Below are 18,914 nucleotides of genomic sequence, written 5' to 3'. Positions count from 1 at the left end.
ACACCAGCAAGCCATTAAGTGTGGAGATTTCTTATTGGTTGACTGATGTATCTAGTTTATGCTAATTAAGATAAGCTGTGTGGAATGTATAAATACCGCTCCTGTCCTACAATAAACGGCTCCCACTCCTGCTGTATCGATCTACACAAGTTATTCGTCACCCCCCGGTTATTCTGCTGCAGCGGGACTGCGGCACTGATTCTAAGACCTTTAGGTATATACTGAGGAGTGGGATAACTGGGTCAAATGGTGGTTCCATTCCAAGTTTTCTGAGGAATATCCATACAGCTTTCCAGAGTGGCTGAACCCATTTGTAGTCATACCAGCAATGTATGAGTGTACCTTTTCCCCCACATCCTCACCAACATTTATTGTTACTTGTATTCTTGATAATTGCCATTCTGACTAGAGATGAAATCTCAGTGTAGTTTTAATTTGCCTTTCTCTAATTGCTAGAAATGTTGACCATTTTTATTTCTTCTTCTATGCACTTCTGTGAAGTGCCTGTTCAGTTCCTTTATCCATTTATTGATTGGGTTATTTGTGGGCTTTTTTTTTTTTTTTGGAGCTTTTTGTATATCCTGGAGATTAATGCTCTGAGATGCAGGTGGCAAAGATTTTTTTCCCATTCCACGGGCTTGTTTTCATGTTCTTGTTTCCTGTGCTGTGAAGATGCTTTCTAGGCTAATACTATCCCATTTATGGATTCTTGATTTTACTTATTGTATTTTAGGAGTTTTGTTGAGGAATTCAGTTTCTAAGCTGGCATGATGAAGATTTGGGCCTACATTTTCTTCTAGTAGGCACAGGGTCTCTGGTCTAATGCCTAGGTACTTGATCCAATTTGAATTGTGTGCAGGGTGAAAGATAGGGGTTTAATTTCACTTTGCTACATATGGATTTCCAACTTTTCTAGCACCATTTGTTAAAGAGGCTATCTTTCCTCCAATGTACATTTATGGAGCCTTTGTCTAGCATAAGATAGCTATATTTGTGTGGGTTTATCTCTGTGTCTTCTATTCTGTACCACTGGTTTTCATTTCTGTTTTGGTGCCAATACCATGCTGTTTATTATACTGTAGTATAATTTAATGCCTGGTATTGTGATGCCTCCTGCTTTACTTTTCTTGCTGAGGATTGCTTTCGCTATTCTGAGTCTCTTATTTTTCCAAATGAACTTCATGACTGCTTTGTCTATTTCTATTAAGAACATCATCTGAACCTTAATAGGAATTGCATTAAATCTGTATAGCACTTTTGGCAGTATGGCCATTTTGACAATATTAATTCTGCCTATCTAACAATACAGGAGATCTTTTCCTCTTCTAAGGTCTTCTTTAATTTCTTTCTTTAGTGTTCTATAGTTTTCATTATAGAGGTCTTTCACCTCTTGTTAGATAAGATTCCCAAGTATTTTTTAGTTTCTTTGAGGCTTCTGTGAATGGGATAATTTTCCTAACTTCTCTTTCAGCTGAATCATCATTGGTCTATAGGAACAGAATTGATTTATGGGTGTTAATTTTATATGCTGCTCCTCTGCTGAATTCATTCATGAGTTCTACAAGTTTTCTGGTGGAGTTTTTGGGGGCTTCTAAATATAGAATCATGTCGTCAGCAAATAGGGATAGTTTGAGCTCTTCTTTTCCAATTTGTATCCCTTTAATTTCTTTTTTCTGCCTAATTGCTCTGGCTAGAGTTTCAAGGACTATGTTGAAGATAAGTGGTGAAAGACGGCATTCTTATCTTCTTCCAGTTTTTAGAGGGAATATTTTCAATTTTTCTCCAATATGTTGGCCTTGGGTTTAACATATGTAGCTTCTATAATGTTGAAGTATGTTCCTATTATCTTAATTTTTCTAGTATTTTGAGCATGAAGTGGTGCTGTATTTTGTCACATGCTTTTTTTCTCCATCTATTGAGATAATCATGTGATTCTTGTCTGTAAGTCTATTGATGTGATGTATTATGTTTATTGATTTCCTCATGTTGAAGTAACCTTGCATCCCTGGGTGAACCCCACTTGATCATGGTGCACCATCTTTTTAATATGTTTTTGTATGAGATTTGCCAGTATTTTATTAAGAATTTTTGCATCTTTGTTCATGAGGCATATTAGTCTGAAGTTTTCTCTCCTTGATGTATCTTTGTCTGGTTTTGGTATCAGGTAATACTAGCTTCATAGAATGAGTTTGAAAATATTCCCTCCTTTTCTATTTTGTGGAATAATTTGAGGAGCACTGGTGTTAGTTTTTCTTTGATGGTCTGGTAGAATTCAGCTGAGAATCCATCTGCTCCTGAGCTTTTCTTTGTTGGTAGGCTTTTGATGTTGGTAGGTTTTAATTCCATCACTTGGAATTGACCTATTTAAATTTTCTATGTCCTCCTGATTTAATTTGGGTAGGTCATATGAGACATATGCCCTAGAAGACATAGAGACATATGTCTCTAGAAATTTTGTTGATGTCTTCAAGATCTTCTATTAGTGTATAAATTTTCAAAATAGTTTCTGGTTATCATTCTGTTTCAGTAGTCTCTGTCATGATATTTCCTTTTTCATCATGAATTTTAGTAATCTGAATTTTAAATTTTAAAATTTTTTTAACTTTTTTTTAGTTGTTGATAGAACTTTATTTTTATTTATTTATATGTGGTGCTGAGAATCAAACCTCGTGCCTCACATATGCTAGGCAAGTGCTCTACCACTGAGCTACAACCCCAGCCCCTTGAATTGTTTTGTGTTTATTTGTTTCAATTTAATTAATTTTGGCTTTGCTTTTAAATATTTCCTATCTTCTATTGCTTTTGCTATTTATTTATTCTTCTTTTTCTAGAGCTTTGAGATGTAATGTTAGACTACGTATTTGTTAACTTTCTATTCCCTTAATAAATGACCTCAATGCAATCAACTTTCTTAGAACTGCTTTCATAGTGTTCCATAGATTTTGACGTATTGTCGCTATTCTCATTTACCTCCAAGGATTTTTCAATTTCATCCCTGATTTCTCCTGCTATCCATTGGTCATTACACAGCATATTATTCAGTGTCCAAGTGTAAGAGTAGTTTCTAGTTTTTATTTTATTGTGATTTCTAACTTCATTCCATTAGGATGACAAAATGTAAGGTATTATCTCTCTGGTTTTGTTGGGTTTTTTTTTGTATTTGTTAAGAGTTGCTTTGTGGCCTATCATATTGTATATTCTAGAGAAGGATTCGTGTGCTGCTAAGAAGAAAGTATATTCAGTCATTCACGGATGAAATATTCTATATATGTCTGTTAAGTCTAAATTATTAATTATATTTTTTCAGTTCTATAGCTTCTTTATTTAGTTTTTGTTTAGAGGATCTATCCAGTGGTGAGAGAGATAAAGTCACCCAGTATTACTGTGTCAGGGTCTACTTGATTCTTGAAACTGAGCAGGGTTTGTTTGATGTAGGTGGATGCTGCACTGTTTGGGACATAAATATTTACGATTGTTATGTCTTGTTGATATATAATTCCCTTAAGTATGAAATGACTTTCTCTTGTCCCTTCTTTAACTTGGGTTTGATATGAGGATAGATATCCCTGCTTGTTTATCTGATAGGAGGACAGAAGTCCCTGATTGTTTACGAGATCCATTTGAATATGTTTTTTCCCCATCCTTTTACCTTCACTCTGTGGATGTCTTTGCCTATGAGATGAGTCTCCTGGAGATAGTACATTGTTGAGTCTTGTTTCTTAATCCAACCTGCCAGTCTACGTTTTCAATGCAAACGTATGAGTTTAGGCCATTTGCATTCAATGTTATTATTGAGAAATTATTTTTATTCCTTGCAATTCTGATTTATTTCTAGTTTTCAATTTGAATTAGTTTTATGAACTAAATTTAATTTAATTTAATCCAGGTCTGTCTTCCTACAAACATATGCTCTTTCCATGTTAGCACACCGTCAGCAAACATTCTGCCCTTTGTACAAAGGAATGAACCAAAGATCTAAAGATAAACATATATAATCAACAGCTAATTTACTCTCTAAATTTCACCAACTATATACTATTTCCTCTGTAGCCTTATCCAAAGGTGAGAGGTATTGAAAGTCTTATAATATCTTGAAGTTAAAGAGACCTCTCTCCAAATGCCAGAACATATACCAGCAAATAAATGTTCCTTCTACACACTCCAATATATGACCAACCCATAGGAAAAAAAAAAAAAAATTAGTCAGGACACACTATAATAAGAAAGTAGCTAAATTCCAGCTGTCACAGGGAAAGAACATAAGGATACTACATAAGTCAGGGAAAATTCATACGCTTACTTTGTTGCATTGCAATTCTAGAAATGGTCCAAGGCCAGGAGCACATCATAATGGTAACTGGATTTGAAAACTGTCTCTGATACAGAAAGATTTTCATGCATCTAGAAATAAATCCAAGGTCAACTTGGATTGGTTAATCTCTTCCTCAAGTATATTCAGATTTCTCAAGAAGAGAGGCTCAAGGTTAAACTATAAAGAGGAATTATAGTATCATTCCTCTCCCAAAGCAAATATGGCTATTACTATTATAGGCTTTAGGAAAAAAAACAACCATCAATCACTAACTGTTTCCAAATACCTAAGGAACTTCACATTGAGGTAAATCTTGCTAAGAAATACACAATGAAGAAACAACCAGACTCAAGTTTAGACCTCTTGCTTACCAAATTCATTATTTGTTTGACAAGTAAACAAAGAAAGAGGAGCCATATTCCCTGTTCCTAACAAATTTACTATTCAGCAGGTAAAAGCAGTGTTCAAATAATTAACTAGAATATAGTGTAGTGTTACTATTATGCAAGTCATCTGAATAAAGGACTCTTATCCATAAGAGTGCAAAGAATTATTGCTTCCTGTCAACAAGGCTTCACGTTGTTCAGTCTGTGTATATGCATGTGTGTGCTTAAGCTGACAACCACACCAGTGATGAAATTAAGACAGGAGGCTGGCCTCAGCAAAGGCAGAAAAGTAAGGCAGAACAACACAGTCAATTCAAAGAATTAACCAATGCAGGCAGTGGGGGGGCATGTATATCAAATGGCTACATACGTAAACACCTGAAGTGTTCAAATGAATATCAAAAAGGCAGCAAAGCAAAACTCAATGCCTGAGGGGTGTGAAAAGGCTGTGCTAAACCACAAGACTTGCTCAGTTAAGAAAAGCAGAGGTCCTGAGACTTGGCCAATTGTTGCTGTGCATTAACTTTCACAGCCAAGCCTTCTGATTTTAAGTGATGACAGAAATCCCAATTTTCATCCTGATTTTTACACATTTATTCAATTAATTAAGAACAATTTTTAAAACTTTATACAAGCCAAAGCATAACCTATCTGTAGACAAGCGTCAGCCCAGGGGGTGGAGAATCTACAGCCTTTGATGTTGAATATCAAGTAGAAGAAAAGTCTGGTGAGGTAGGGTAGGAACAGACAAGAAAAACCTTGAATACCATGCTGAAGAGTCTGAAGTCTACAATGACTGAAGGCATCATGAAATAAGATAAGCAGATATATATTTCAATAAAGATTCTCTCAAATGGTTTTTAAGAAATGTTACTGGAAGTATTGTTTGAAATGATTAGTTGGTAGCATGAAGGGCATGGATTATTAAAGAGCATAAAAATGGGGTAGACCAGTTACGAAGTAATAACATTTGTCCAGAAATAATGAAGGCCTAGCTAGCAAAACAAATGAGCTCAGTTTTGGATTGGGATTGGGCAGGGGTGGGGAAGGAGAGTGTTGTGGTTGTGAGAAAAGTAAAAGTGAAAAAAGATGACAATACGGCACATTCAGAGAGAGTGCAGGAGAAAGCTCTGCCCAGTCAGGGTTCCTAATGTGTTAATCTTTCTTGCTTTGTATTTGCCATGGATTTCTAAAAAATCTGAATTATAGTATCATTCCTCTCCCAAAGCAAATACGGTTATTACTATTATAGGCTTAAAAAAAAAAACATCAATCGCTAACTAACTGTTTTCCAAATACCTAAGGAACTTAACATGTTAACAAGAACAGGAATTCAGTTTGGTCAAGAAGGAAAAAACTATCTTGGGAGTACAAATCACCTTGAATTATAGAATATATTCTTACAAGGATGCCTATAATTCTGGCCTGATCAATCATACAGACACTGACATTGTGAAACTGTTCTGTAAGTTGTCAGTTTTCTTCACTTGACTCTTTTTATACATATGGTATTTTCTTCAAAACTGGTTTTAAAGGAATGCCATTTCCATGAAATAACTTTTTTCTTAACAATTTCGACATTTTATTTCTTAGCAAGATTTACCTCAATATTCTAATTGCTTCAGTTCATAAAATAGCAGAATATTCATATTAACATTTTCAGATCTTTTTCTGTCAAATCAGAAATTTACTTCCTTATTTTTACTAATAATATAATACACAATCTGAGTTACATGTGATACCACATTAAACCACCTCCCTGCCCACAAAAAAAAAAAAAAAAAGTGAAATTGAAAATTGCTTCCATAAGGACACAAGATAGGGATAAATTCAAAACCTACTTCCATGCATATGTAGTCACAACAGAACTTAAAGCTAAGACCCCAGAGTGAGTGAGCTTAACCATCTAATCTTCAAGGGTCCTCTTGGGCCTATCAAGACTAAACATATGTGATAAGGAGATAGAACAGGGGCTGGGGATGTGGCTCAAGCAGTAATGCGCTGGCCTGGCATGCGTGCGGCCCGGGTTCGATCCTCAGCACCACATACAAACAAAGATGTTGTGTCCGCCGAGAACTAAAAAAAAATAAATATTAAAAAATTCTCTCTCTCTCTCTCTGTTCAGAACCTACCAGAAAAAAAAATTAAAAAAAAAAAAAAAAAGGAGATAGAACAAAGCCACAGAGCCCAGAAGGACAAGAAACAGAAATGGAAAGAAGGATGTAGATGGACACAGGAAGGAGGTGGGTAGAGTTAGCATATATGAATGGGCAAAAGCTAATGCTCTGAAACCAACACAGCCTTTGGCTCTTAAAAACTCTGTTTCTTTTCTACTAGAGAATCCCTCTACTCCACTCCACCAGCACCCACCACCTGCAAAATTAGTTATATATTGGCTCAATTGTATATTTCTTATCAAAATACAAACAATGCAGCTTTGTTTGGCAAAAATAACATGAAGGATTCATGATGTTAACTTCTACCTCAATGTTACTGAAGCCTATGATATAGTAATGAAACAATTATAGAGGATCTACCAAAAGATAAATACCCTTACATTTATGTCTAAACTTTTACCTCAAAATTTATATCTAAGTTGATATAATTGAGAAATATATATTAAAGAACGAATGGTTTAGATATGAAGTATCCCAGAAAAGCTCATATGTTAAGATACTGTAAGAAAGTTTAGAGGTGAAATGACTGTGTAATGAGAGCCTTAACCTAATCAGTACATTAATCCATGGAAAAGTATTAACTGTGTGGTAACTGTAGGTAAGGTGTGACTGGAAGAGGTGGACCACTGGGGGTGTGCTTTTAGAGTTTATATTTTGTCCATGGTGAGGGGACCTCTTTGCTTTCTGATTGTCATGTCTGCTTTCCTCCATGTACACCTTCCTCCATGATGTTCTGTCTCACCTCAGACACAGAACAATGGAGCCTGCCATCTATGGACTGAGACCTTTGAACCTTTGAACACCAAATAAATTTTTCCTTCTGGTCAGTTCTTTTGGTCACAGCAACAAAAAGCTAAATAAAACATCAAGCGAAACAATCAAATGCAAAATAAAAACTACTTCTTATTAAATCTTCAAAGCAGACTCTTTTTATGGTCTAACAGGAAAAAGGGTTAACCTATTATGACAATATATTAAGGCCAATGCCGAGATGCATTTAGAAAAATCAGTATATGATACCTTTGGCAACACCCTTCTCCATCTCACACCCTCAAAGACACTGTCACTCAACTTTAAACTTCTGAAATAAAGGGACCATGTATTATTCATCTTTTATCTTCCACAGTACTTAGAATAGCTTCTGGTATGAGTAGGCCCTTGGTAATGGCTACCAAACTGGTAATTAAAATTCTCCAGAAAACAGAGTTCTCATTCAAAATCAGCCCACAGGCACACTGAGCACTTTTGAACGTACTGCTGTATGTGGGAAGAGAAAGAAGCTTTATAAAAACAGTTCAGGACATGGTGTTAGGTGACTACTCTGCCCCAAAGTAAGACCTAAGGTGAGACCAAAAGGATAAACACAGAGGCTAATTTGAGAGAATGCTAAGAAAAAAAACCAGGTGGGTAATTAAGGATTATCTCTTGCAGTAAAGAATTGTTTCGGAGATTGGATGCTCTGACTCCTCCACCCTCATTTCAGCACAAAAGCAGGACTCAGAAGGCCACAGCTCAATTGGGATTCACAGTGCAATGGTACATTCATAAATCACTGGGCTGGTTCACAGTATAACTACCACCACCACACCTCTGTTATCTCATCTGCAGTGCTACAAAAACAATTTCTATTTCCCATAAAATGCTAAAGGATCAGAAATCAAAGGTAACAGGAATAGGGTAACAGTCCTCTTCAGTACATAGTCAAATTTTTATTTAAAAGTCATAAGATGTGATCTTCAAATAAAATCTTTAAAATGACCTCAATTATTAACAGGTAAATCAAAACTGTTCTGGTTGTAGCAGGTGGCTTAGAATTCTGCTTAAGGCACTGCCATATAATCACTGTGGTTGCAAAATCTGAAAACTAATGATCTAGTCCAAATTCCTCACCTCACACATGCCCAGGCAGTGAAGGGAAGAACTGAAACTGGAATCCAGGAATATCAACAACCAAACGAGGGCTTTTCTCACTATGTTCCAAGCTGCTTCTAAAAACCAGAGGAAGACACATGATTGATACTTACCATCTTTGTTCAGCCATTGCTTTCTCGTTCTGTACAAAAGGAGCTTATTATGGACGTAGGGTAAAAGGAACTTGACACACCAGCTCTCCACACCAAGTTTGTTTTCAACCAGGACTATGGGACTTCGGTTATACCTTGCTTCAGGGCATGGGATCAGGCCAATTTCATCTCTTAATATGTAAAACATAAAAAAGAAATAAAGATGGTTTTGGGCTTTTCAAAAATTTCCTAATTCTACAGAATACTTAAAAAAATATTTCCCTTTAAAATATTATTTAGCTTATCTACTAGACTAGTAGAAATAAAAAACAATAACAAAAAACCTCGTGTTGTTGACAATGAAAAGAGTATGGAAAATGAGTATGCTGCACTACTCTCTGTTGACAGGAGTTAAAATTGATACCTTTGGATGGCAATTTGAAAATGTCTTCAAAATTATAAATGCACATTCCTTTTGACCCAACAACTTCACTGCTCAAATGATCCTGTTCTAAAATATACAGATAGGATTTTCACTACAACATTGCAACAAAACAGTAAACAATCTATATGTTTATCAATATAAGACTGGTAAACTAAGAATAGCCCATTCATATAAAAATTGTTAAATAATAACATAGATTTGAATATGCTGATATGAAAAGTTGCCAAGGTATACTAAATGAAATTTTTTAAAAAATGCTAAACACAATGTACAGCACAAAGCCTTTTGTATAATTTCTTTAATAATATACAGATACATTAAAATTTTCCTTGGAAGGATATCAAGAAATTTTTGGAGAAAGAAAGGAATTGAGAAAGAATTTTATTTTTATATTTTAAATTGTTTAGTTACTTACATTACTCCTGTTTTAAAAAATTGCACAAACTGTTTCAGCCTGCCTGCTAATAAATGTATATGGAACAAACACAAATTATCAAAGTTATGTTGTTAGTAAGCCATTTTTCTCCCTTTCTACTCTTCTGAAAACAAAACACCCTAGTAAAAGTCAAAACACAAAATACATTTCAGAATTTGATCATTTTGATTTGTGGTAGCATCAATATCCCTCCTTGACCACAATGTAAGCTGAGATTTAATAAGCAATATGTAGGTCACTTAACTTAACAACATAGTAAACCAGCAAACAAAAAATGTTTTGCTAAACCTATTCTTGCCTACATGAAGCATCCTTTCTCAAATAGAATGACCTTTATTCAATGAATAATGAAAATTCTTATAACAAGAGTAGTTGAAATAAATAATGCTTAGTATCTATGAATTTAAAAAAAAATTATAGTTGTAGATGGACAGAATGCCTTTATTTTATTTGTTTATTTTATTCAGTGCTAAGGATTGAACCTAGTGCCTCACACGTGCTAGGTTCTGCCACTGAACTACAGCCCCAGCCCCTATAGATTTTTAAAATGTGTCTTTAAAAAACAGAATGAAAAACTAGGTTTCAGAGTTTGTGTATGGTATAAGTCCCTGGGATTCCCTTGCCAAGAACATAGTTATTTGATAGACTACTATAGGGGGCAAACCCGTTCAACTGCAGGTTTTAAGAAAAACCCCGTTTTGTTAGCTCATCATCACAAATTGGTAAAGGGCTGTGGATCTAAAATAAAATCCCTCCTGGAAACTCTAAACTAGAGAGCTCAGAGGCAACCTACTTTCTACTGATCACTTCATTAGCAACACAGGGATATATCAATAAACAAGGGTACCCTAGGGGATGCAAGTCACTACAATTCTAAATAATTTAACTCTTGAGAAGCTTGTGGGACCTAAGATTTTTTGTCCTGACTTATAAGTTTGGTAGATTCAAAGGTGTTCTAATATGCCATGCCAATACTATCATACTTTTTTCCAAGTACCTACAGTGTACTGAGTACTATGTTAGATTCTGAAAATGCAAATAAGAATTAAAAAGTGGTCCCAGACATAAAGAGATAAATTTTTTGAAAAGTTGTGTCTGAATCTATAATAAAATGTTACCACTCTGTCATTCCAGTTATATAAATAAAATTACGTAGGAAGAGCGGGGACAATGCTAAAAAGGCATCTGAGGATAATGTCCAGTATTTCAATATGTTTTGCATTTATACTTGATATTAAGCTAAAATGTGTCTAATTCATTCTTAGAACAACTAGACACATCTTGTATACTTGAGTAATATATGACAATTGACGGTACTCAGGATTACCATACAAAGTAGAATATAAAAAATAAGCTAAAATTAGTAAAAGAAAAAAATCCTTCAATCTTAACTATTCAGAAAATTCTGTTAAGATCTAATAACTACTTAAAAAACTTCAAAGAACTGCAGGAGTCAAAAACATGTTATAGTAACAACTTAAAAAAAATCCTGGCTTCTGGTATAATCTGTTATGGGGAAGCGATTTTGGTGTTTTGGTTTTAAACTTAAATTCAAAATGTAAAAATCTGCCTTGTTCACTAGCTGTACCAAAAATAAAATGCCCAACTACCTAAATTATAGAACAAAGACATCTGCACAATTAAAAAACACGTTGCTTTGATTGACTACCCTTCTTTTAAGAAATACTTTCAAAACACAAAAATGCCTTGGAGATATCAGGTGCTTAAAAATTGCTTAGTGAAAGGCTGATTATCCTTGCACATCAGCGATTATTCAAATACATAATTTACAAATGTTATAACTTCTTGACACTCCAAAGAAACATTACCCCTGATTGTCTAACATAGTGTAATGAAAACAGCATGGGTCAAATGTCACTTTCACCTCTCAGACCTCAGTTTCTTCATTTGTAAAGAGGTAGAATTGCATTATACCTTTAGTAAAGGAAATGAGTTGGTCTCATCCAGTTTTCAAATTTTATGACAGAAAAAGTCAGCAGCTATTTGTATGTAAGACTGAAAACAATCATAATAAATAGGGAAAAAACACAAATACATGAAAAGAGAGGTAGTAAGTAACATGTACAGACAAAAGCACTCGGTGGAAAGTCCAAGATTGTAATTGGTCTACCAATGACAATTAATGTGAATCTGCTAAGTCACTTGACATCAGGATCTTCATCTGAAATACAGGGAAAATAATGTCTTCCCTGTTATAAAAACAAAGTGATACAATGTGAAGAATGTGGTAAACTACCAAGTACTAAGCAAAAATGAAGTATGTTATCATTAATTCATTTAAGAGTCTGAGGTCAGCCAGTGAAGTTCCTTGGTTAACAGTAATGAGAAGTTGAGGAAAAGAATATTAAGCCTTTGCCAAGTTATCTGACCCTTATATACAGTGATTTTGATGTTTTCTAAAAAAAAAAAAAAAAAAAAAAAAAAAAGACATTTACTTTATAGGCAGGTCAACCTATCAGTTTCCAAATAACAGTTTGATTTCAGACTTCTGTGCCTAGTCCCTTAGGTCATAGTCCACTTTTTTTTCAGACAATTTAGAACAGGATCCCAGAATCATTCTAAAACTGCAAGGGACCTCATTCTAGTCTCATTTTATCAGATGAGGAAACTGAAGTTCAATGGGGTTAAAGGGATTACCTAAGGCTAGCAGCTAAATTAAGAATCTGGGCCTCCTAATACTTAGATCAAACCCCTGGCAGTAGAGTGAAAAGCAAAACAGAATTTAGACCAATTCTTTCTAGAGTTCTGGCAGCTTAAATTCTAATTTCATATTCAAGGAAAAGGTGTGAAAAAACCCCCCCAAACCTAAAAGCAATCTGTCATCTCTCTACCATTATTAATGTCTGGGTACTCACCCCCGCCCCTTTTTCCCCCTATGTATTTTACAAAAAGTGAAATACTGGACATAATTCTTTTTAAATAAAACTTAGCAATTCACATTAAACGTTTCCCTACATAATTAAATTATATTTTAATGGCTATAATGAATGTACTATAAATATCAAATACATTTCTGGTTATTTCCTCACAAAACAGTCTTAAGGGTTCCACTGGCTTCCTGATGAAGTTCAAGGTTCACATAACATGGCTATTGACTTTGATCCACACTTAGTTTCTGTTGTCTGTACTCTTCAGAAACATCATCAGTCAACTAGAATAAATTCACATAGTATTTACTAAAGTATTGACCAGCTTCCCTCTTAGAAAGGATGGACAATCTCCAAATACTAAATCTGAACCCTTGTAATGTTGCATACTGAACAGAAAACAGCCCAAGTATTCAGAAAATGGCACATACCTTTTAAATCTAATAATACTTTGGTTTCTGTTATTCTTTTTTATTAATGTGGAGTTCTTTCCACAAAGACCAAATAACAGTAAAATATCTAATGACTCTTGCCAACTGATAACTGAAACTCTACTAGTGATTAAGATACTTCAGAGACTTCCCAGACTTTCTCATTGGACTATCAACTTTGTATGTCACTAAAATTACATTACAACTCTTAGAAAAAAGCTACACAAATGACTACTGTGTATTGTTTATTACATAGTTGTATTAGGTTTTACATGATTTCTTTTATTCTGCACAATAATCTTGTACAGCAAAAACTGATTCTCATTTTACAGATGAGAAAACAGTCTTGTTTATGCAGTCAGTAAATAAATGTCTCTCAAACCCTATAACCAAACTTTTACAACGATACTACTGTTTAAACAAAATTTAAATATAAAATCCTAACACAAGATTGTAGATCCTGGCCGGGCGTGGTGGCACATTCCTGTAATCCCAGTGTCTTGGGAGGCTGGGGCAGGAAGATTGAGAGTTCAAAGCCAGCCTCAGCAAAATCGAGGCACTAAGCAACTCAGTGACACTCTGTCTCTAAATAAAAACACAAAATAGGGTTGGGGATGTGCCTCAGTCATAGAGTGCCCCTGAGTTCAATCCCTGGCACCAATAAAAAAAGAAAACTTTAGATCTTTTGGTTTCCTATTCTTCAATTCAATTGGCAGACAATTTAAAAGTGCCTGTCATTACTATTTCCTTACAGATTTTCACTGGGATCTGCTTAGAAGTATACTTTCCCAAACCAACTATCCTTCATCCCTCACTTCTCAATTTATTAATTACTATTTCCTCAGAAAGAAACATCTTGACCTTCTAACCTAAGTAAGGCCTCCCTGTTATTATTCTTTCAAAACATTCTTTATAATTACCCTTTCTGCCTCTTTTCATAATCTGTATACTGATTTGTTTTAAGTTCCACTAAAGGACAGGAATCCATGTCTGGCCTATTGACAAACTGACACCCAACTCCTAGTCTACTATCTCCAGAAACAAGCATTGTGTCTGTCAAAAGAGGTGCTCTTTTGCAGAACATATGAATGGAATGAAATAAATTCAACCTGATAGTTAAAGACTTTCATGATCTGTCTCTTCAGTAGCTTCTCATTTTGCTACTGTTGGTTATTTCTCTGCTCTTAGAACATCTTAGCCTCTGAGACTCTAAATCCTAACCAGACTTCAATTAGCTTAAAACCCACCTCCCCTAAGAGCCCAGATATACCCAGCCTCCCCTCTACTTCTAACACTCACAGTATGTACTTACCATACTATTAATACAGCCTTTACCATTAACTGCTTTGCAAGGTTACTTTACTGTTCAAGCCTGTAGATCTTAGGCCTTCATTTAGATCTAGACCATGCAATACAGTAGTCACTGGACTTATGAGGCCATAAATCAACTTAAAGCAAAAAAAAAAAATTTAAATTTGATTAATCATTCACATTAGGCTAATTTCAAGTGTTTGACAGTTACATATGGCTAGTATGGCACAGACACAGAACATTTTCATCATCAGAAATTTCTGAGTGCCTTCAGTCCAAGAAATATTATTTTATACATCTTCCTATTCCATACAGTGAAGATGGTACCTTTAGCACCTCAAAACTGTTAACAGTTAATACAGAAAAATACTATTATTCATAACTTTAATGTGACCCTGATTACACTGTAAATAGCTGTTTTCCACATTAATATAAGGTCTGTATGTTGGGATAATGCCTGTCCCTAGATCAAGCCTTTAGTTATAGAGAATGAACAAGGATTCTCTAAGAGTCAACTAATGAATATAAACAAAATTTGCCAGGTTATTTTCCATTTTATAAAGTATTTCATATTCACCATTCATTTGGTCACTATATTTTCAGCAAAGAACATAGAGATTCAGGTTGAGTCTAGAATTTGCCTAATGGCAACTAAGTAAGACTGTGTGAGATGATTTTCTTGTGTTCTCATTAGCCTTACAAGATCAAGAGGAAACTGAGGCTGACAATGGGTAATGAATCCACATCTCACTTACTGTACCTTTGACTATTCCTGATTAGCTATTTCTATGTAGGCAAAAGTCAATATATTCAAAGGAGTAGATGTCGGCAAACAAAATTATAATCTACCTTGTATTTGGAAAAAAAAGGAAAACAAAAAGAATAAAACTTTTAAAATATTGTAATTAGATACTAATGTTAAAGGTAACAACATTCTTCCTTTTTAAAATAAATACATAACCCCTTATTTGGGGAGTAAAATGGCTAAATTACAGAAACAGGTACCAGCAATTTTAAAAAGCCCAAATTATAAGAAATTTTAAAAGATGCATTATAATATTATTGAAGTTATTTTTACTGTAAGAAATATGTGCTAAAATACAGCTGCTAATATTAAATAAGCTAATGAAGCTATTTAAATGTCTCAGATCTGTTACATACCATTATTTCAAATTATTTCAGACACCTAACTTATCACTAACTTTTAAATCCTAAATGACCCCGATGCTTATTAATAAAATTTTAAGTTGCATACTGGTACAGGATATTTTAATGACATTTCACAGAAAAATATGAAGGGAAGGTTTGTATTTTTAGGACTTAAAGGGTTTAAGTCCTTTATGAATTTTGATAAATATGATCCAGAAGAATTGGGACAAGTTCCAAACTGCACTGTGTCAACCTGCCAAACCCATTAACACTCAATCAGAAATAGTCTGTTTTTTTCAAATAGAAAATGATACATTTAGTCTACCTCAAACAGAAACTAAGGTGATTACTATATTTATTAGACTCCTAATTCTGCTCCAATTTCTTCTAGAAAAATAACACCAGTGACGAGAAAATAGGATCTTCATTAGTCCAACTTGTTTTTGAGGGTGTGTCTTATTTGTACTGAAGCTCCCAGTTTCAAATAAGGATTGAAAGGCTGACATGCAACCAGGCATCAAAGCATTCTTTACAAAGCCTAGCAACCACTATGCTTACTGCCACGAAGTCATTCCAAATACTGATTTTGAAAAAGGCAACAGTCATAAACGAAAGGAAGGGTGTCCTGTCAGAGGTGGCAGGTGTGTTTTGAGGCCAGCAGTGTTTTGTTTTTAATGAGGCACAGTTGCAGGTGTCCAATTGTGTGCCACAAGGGAGCAAGACATCTTAGGGCTTCTTAATTCTTTTAGCATCACCTTGGAGGAAAAGAACACTTTGTTAAAATGTAGGTTTGGTACTTCTTTTAGGCAGAAAAGCTGAAGGGGTGGAACACTTAAAAAGAATAATTCATGTGCTCCAGTTTAAAGGATAAAATATTTAAAATAAAACTCCATAAACAATTAAAGTGAAAATAATGCAAAACTGCATTCTTTGTTTCTTTCTGTGGGGATGAGGAGGGATGCAAAAGGAACTACACTCTTGCTTCTCCCTCACTCTTGTACAATGTTGTAGACAACTCTTTTTAATAGCTTCCTTTTCACTAGTTAAATAAAGGAAAAGTGTCAGAATGCGTACAGTCTTGTGGTATCTTCCCAGAGTGCTGGAAGCAAAATGGAAAGGAAGTTCCAGGAAGAGATAACTTGTCTGTCAGTCCTGTAATGTCCGGTTAAAAGGGCAGCAGTGCTAGGATAAAAATTAGTTATTATGCTTCCTTGTAACTATGAATCAGATTATGCTAAAAAGTGTCGAGGTTTGATAGCTTTATCCCAGAGTACATGATGCTTACAGGCTCACTCTTCAAAAAGCTCTGTTAACCTTCGAAACCCAATGTTTCATTGGAGTCAATTTACAATCTTGTGATGAGCAAAGCTGAAGTCAAAAGCAGCCTCAAACTACCTTTACTTAGTAAACTGACGGGGTTTTGGCCCGTTAAGAAGAAGAAGATCGGCAAGCCCTCTTAGCAACAGCCGGGATGTAGCTGAAAGAGTTGTGCCTACAAAGCACACAGAGAGCCACACTGTTATGTGTACCCATGTACCTTAAACGCATGTAGGTTGAGAACCTAAAGGTGAAGTCATTCAAGTTCCGAGAACTCCTGGGAAAGGATGGGGACAGAGTGTCACACAAAGTCGTTCCTTCTTGATTTTCCAGGTCATTTCTAATAGACTCGCCTGTCAGCTCGTCCGGACACCCAGAAAGCCTGCCCCCCGGGCAGACGGGTCCGCCCGACCTCGCTCAGCCTCCTCGGAAGGGCGCGTGGGCCAGAACCCGCGGTCCGCCCGCCGCCCGAGGTCGGCTCCAGGCGTGGTCCCGCTCCCGCCCGCCCCGACGACCCCCGGTGGCGGAGGACAGGCGCGACTCACATGTGCGGGTTCCTCCTAAAGGCGTTGGTGATGTCCTTCACCACTCGCTGCACCAGCACCGCCACCTCCTCGTTTGTCTCGGCCATGTTGGCGGCGGCCGCGGCAGTTCGAGCGCGCCTCCGGGAAAGCAGAGCCGCCGGCGGGAGTTCCGCGGGGAGCGCGCGCGCGCGTGCGCCAGTTTGGGCGCGCCGCTGTCGCCGAGCACTTCCGGGTCAACCCGCCCGCGGCCGGGGCGTGGTTCCCGCTGGGTTGGCGGCCCACAGAGATGGGCAGGTGGGTTTACCTCCGTTTGGGTAAACGAGTTTCTAAACCTTGGAGAAAACGCTGCAGATTGGCTTGCAAAGTTACCTTAGGCCGTAGAGGGAGGGTCCCCAAAATACTCTCCGAGGGACAAACGCGTGCGCCCCCACGCCCTCCGCCAGGTGCCCCAGAGCTCCTGGAGAAAAGTTGAACAGAGGATGCTGGTCCTTTTGAACAGCTAGTCCTGGGGCGTTTCGAAGGCTCCTGGCTTTCTTGTACCTACTCGAGGAAGACCAAAGACGTCGCGGCGGAATGAGTTCGTTTGACCTTGGTGGTGACCTGCTTTTGTACCGTGTGCCAATTTGGGCTTGTGAATTTCAAAGCAGCCTTTCAAACGGGTTAAAATTTTTAAATTAATGCGTGAGAAAGGAAAAAAAAAACAAAAAACCTTGCCCTCTGGATCTAGGAAGAAAAAGTGAAAATTTTTTTTTAGATTTTCTACTTAGAGCGTAGAAAATTAAAGGCCTGACAGTTTGCTTAAAATAGCTCTTTTTCTTGCTACAAATAATTTTTGTAGGAAAAACCGAGCTCTGTAGTCCATTTCGATTTTGAAATGTGATAATTAAGGTTTTGTGCATGCCTTTCTGTGATAGAAAAATCTGGTTGTCTTTAGTTCACTATTTTTTTCTTTCACCCTTGAAATCTGTGTCTCTTAAAAACTTTTTTATTTTTTTAAGCAAGCTCGTGGTATGTGATGTGGCACTTGAGGTAGAGTTTATGATTGTGAAAGTAATTCATTGGTTGTGAAATGAATTAAGAAATAAAAATTAACTGTACCCGGTAGTCCATATATTATGTAAGTATGTTTGTAAAGGCATTGGCCTTTTGGTTTTCATTAAAGCAAAACTGAAGTTTGACACAATTGCAGAAAACAAGATGAAACAGGTTTAAGAAGTAGTAACATCAAACAAACCTTACCCTCTGGCAGGTTCTGGAATGAAAGAGTAAAATGAGTGGAATGTATGTTTAGATTCCAGGGCCAAGACAACTTCAGATATCCTGGCTACTTAAAGAATAACAGCTCTCAAATGTTTTGAGTTAACTGATGAGTCTTTCTTCTTAATCAAACAAAACCTTACATCCTTTTCTAATGACAGTGGGAAATAAACCCTGACTTCTGGGGCAGAGTTCAAAGCAGCATACCCAGAAATAAGAATTTTTTCCAAAAAAGTTTATTTTTAATTTTAAGTTAGTGAGATTTTTGTTTTTCATTC

General features: G+C 36.1%; 1 protein-coding gene across 3 annotated transcripts in view; it reads right to left on the bottom strand.

Moving 5' to 3' along the window:
* The window catches only part of Ptar1 (protein prenyltransferase alpha subunit repeat containing 1), a 46,781-nt gene extending 29,214 nt beyond the window's left edge, over window positions 1–17,567 (bottom strand). For all 3 annotated transcript variants that reach the window (XM_027940127.2, XM_027940128.2, XM_027940129.2), the window contains exons 1-2: window positions 17,401–17,567; window positions 8,900–9,069 (exon numbers count right to left, since the gene is read on the bottom strand). In XM_027940127.2, the coding sequence (XP_027795928.2) occupies window positions 8,900–9,069; window positions 17,401–17,486 (256 nt within the window). In that variant the 5' untranslated portion in view covers window positions 17,487–17,567. The remainder of the gene's footprint in view (window positions 1–8,899; window positions 9,070–17,400) is intronic.
* Between the last annotated feature and the right edge of the window lie 1,347 nt (window positions 17,568–18,914).

This window comes from Marmota flaviventris, chromosome 13 (genome assembly GCF_047511675.1).
Source record: "Marmota flaviventris isolate mMarFla1 chromosome 13, mMarFla1.hap1, whole genome shotgun sequence".
Lineage (NCBI taxonomy): Eukaryota > Metazoa > Chordata > Mammalia > Rodentia > Sciuridae > Marmota > Marmota flaviventris.
This window is presented reverse-complemented; position numbering and strand designations above follow the sequence as displayed.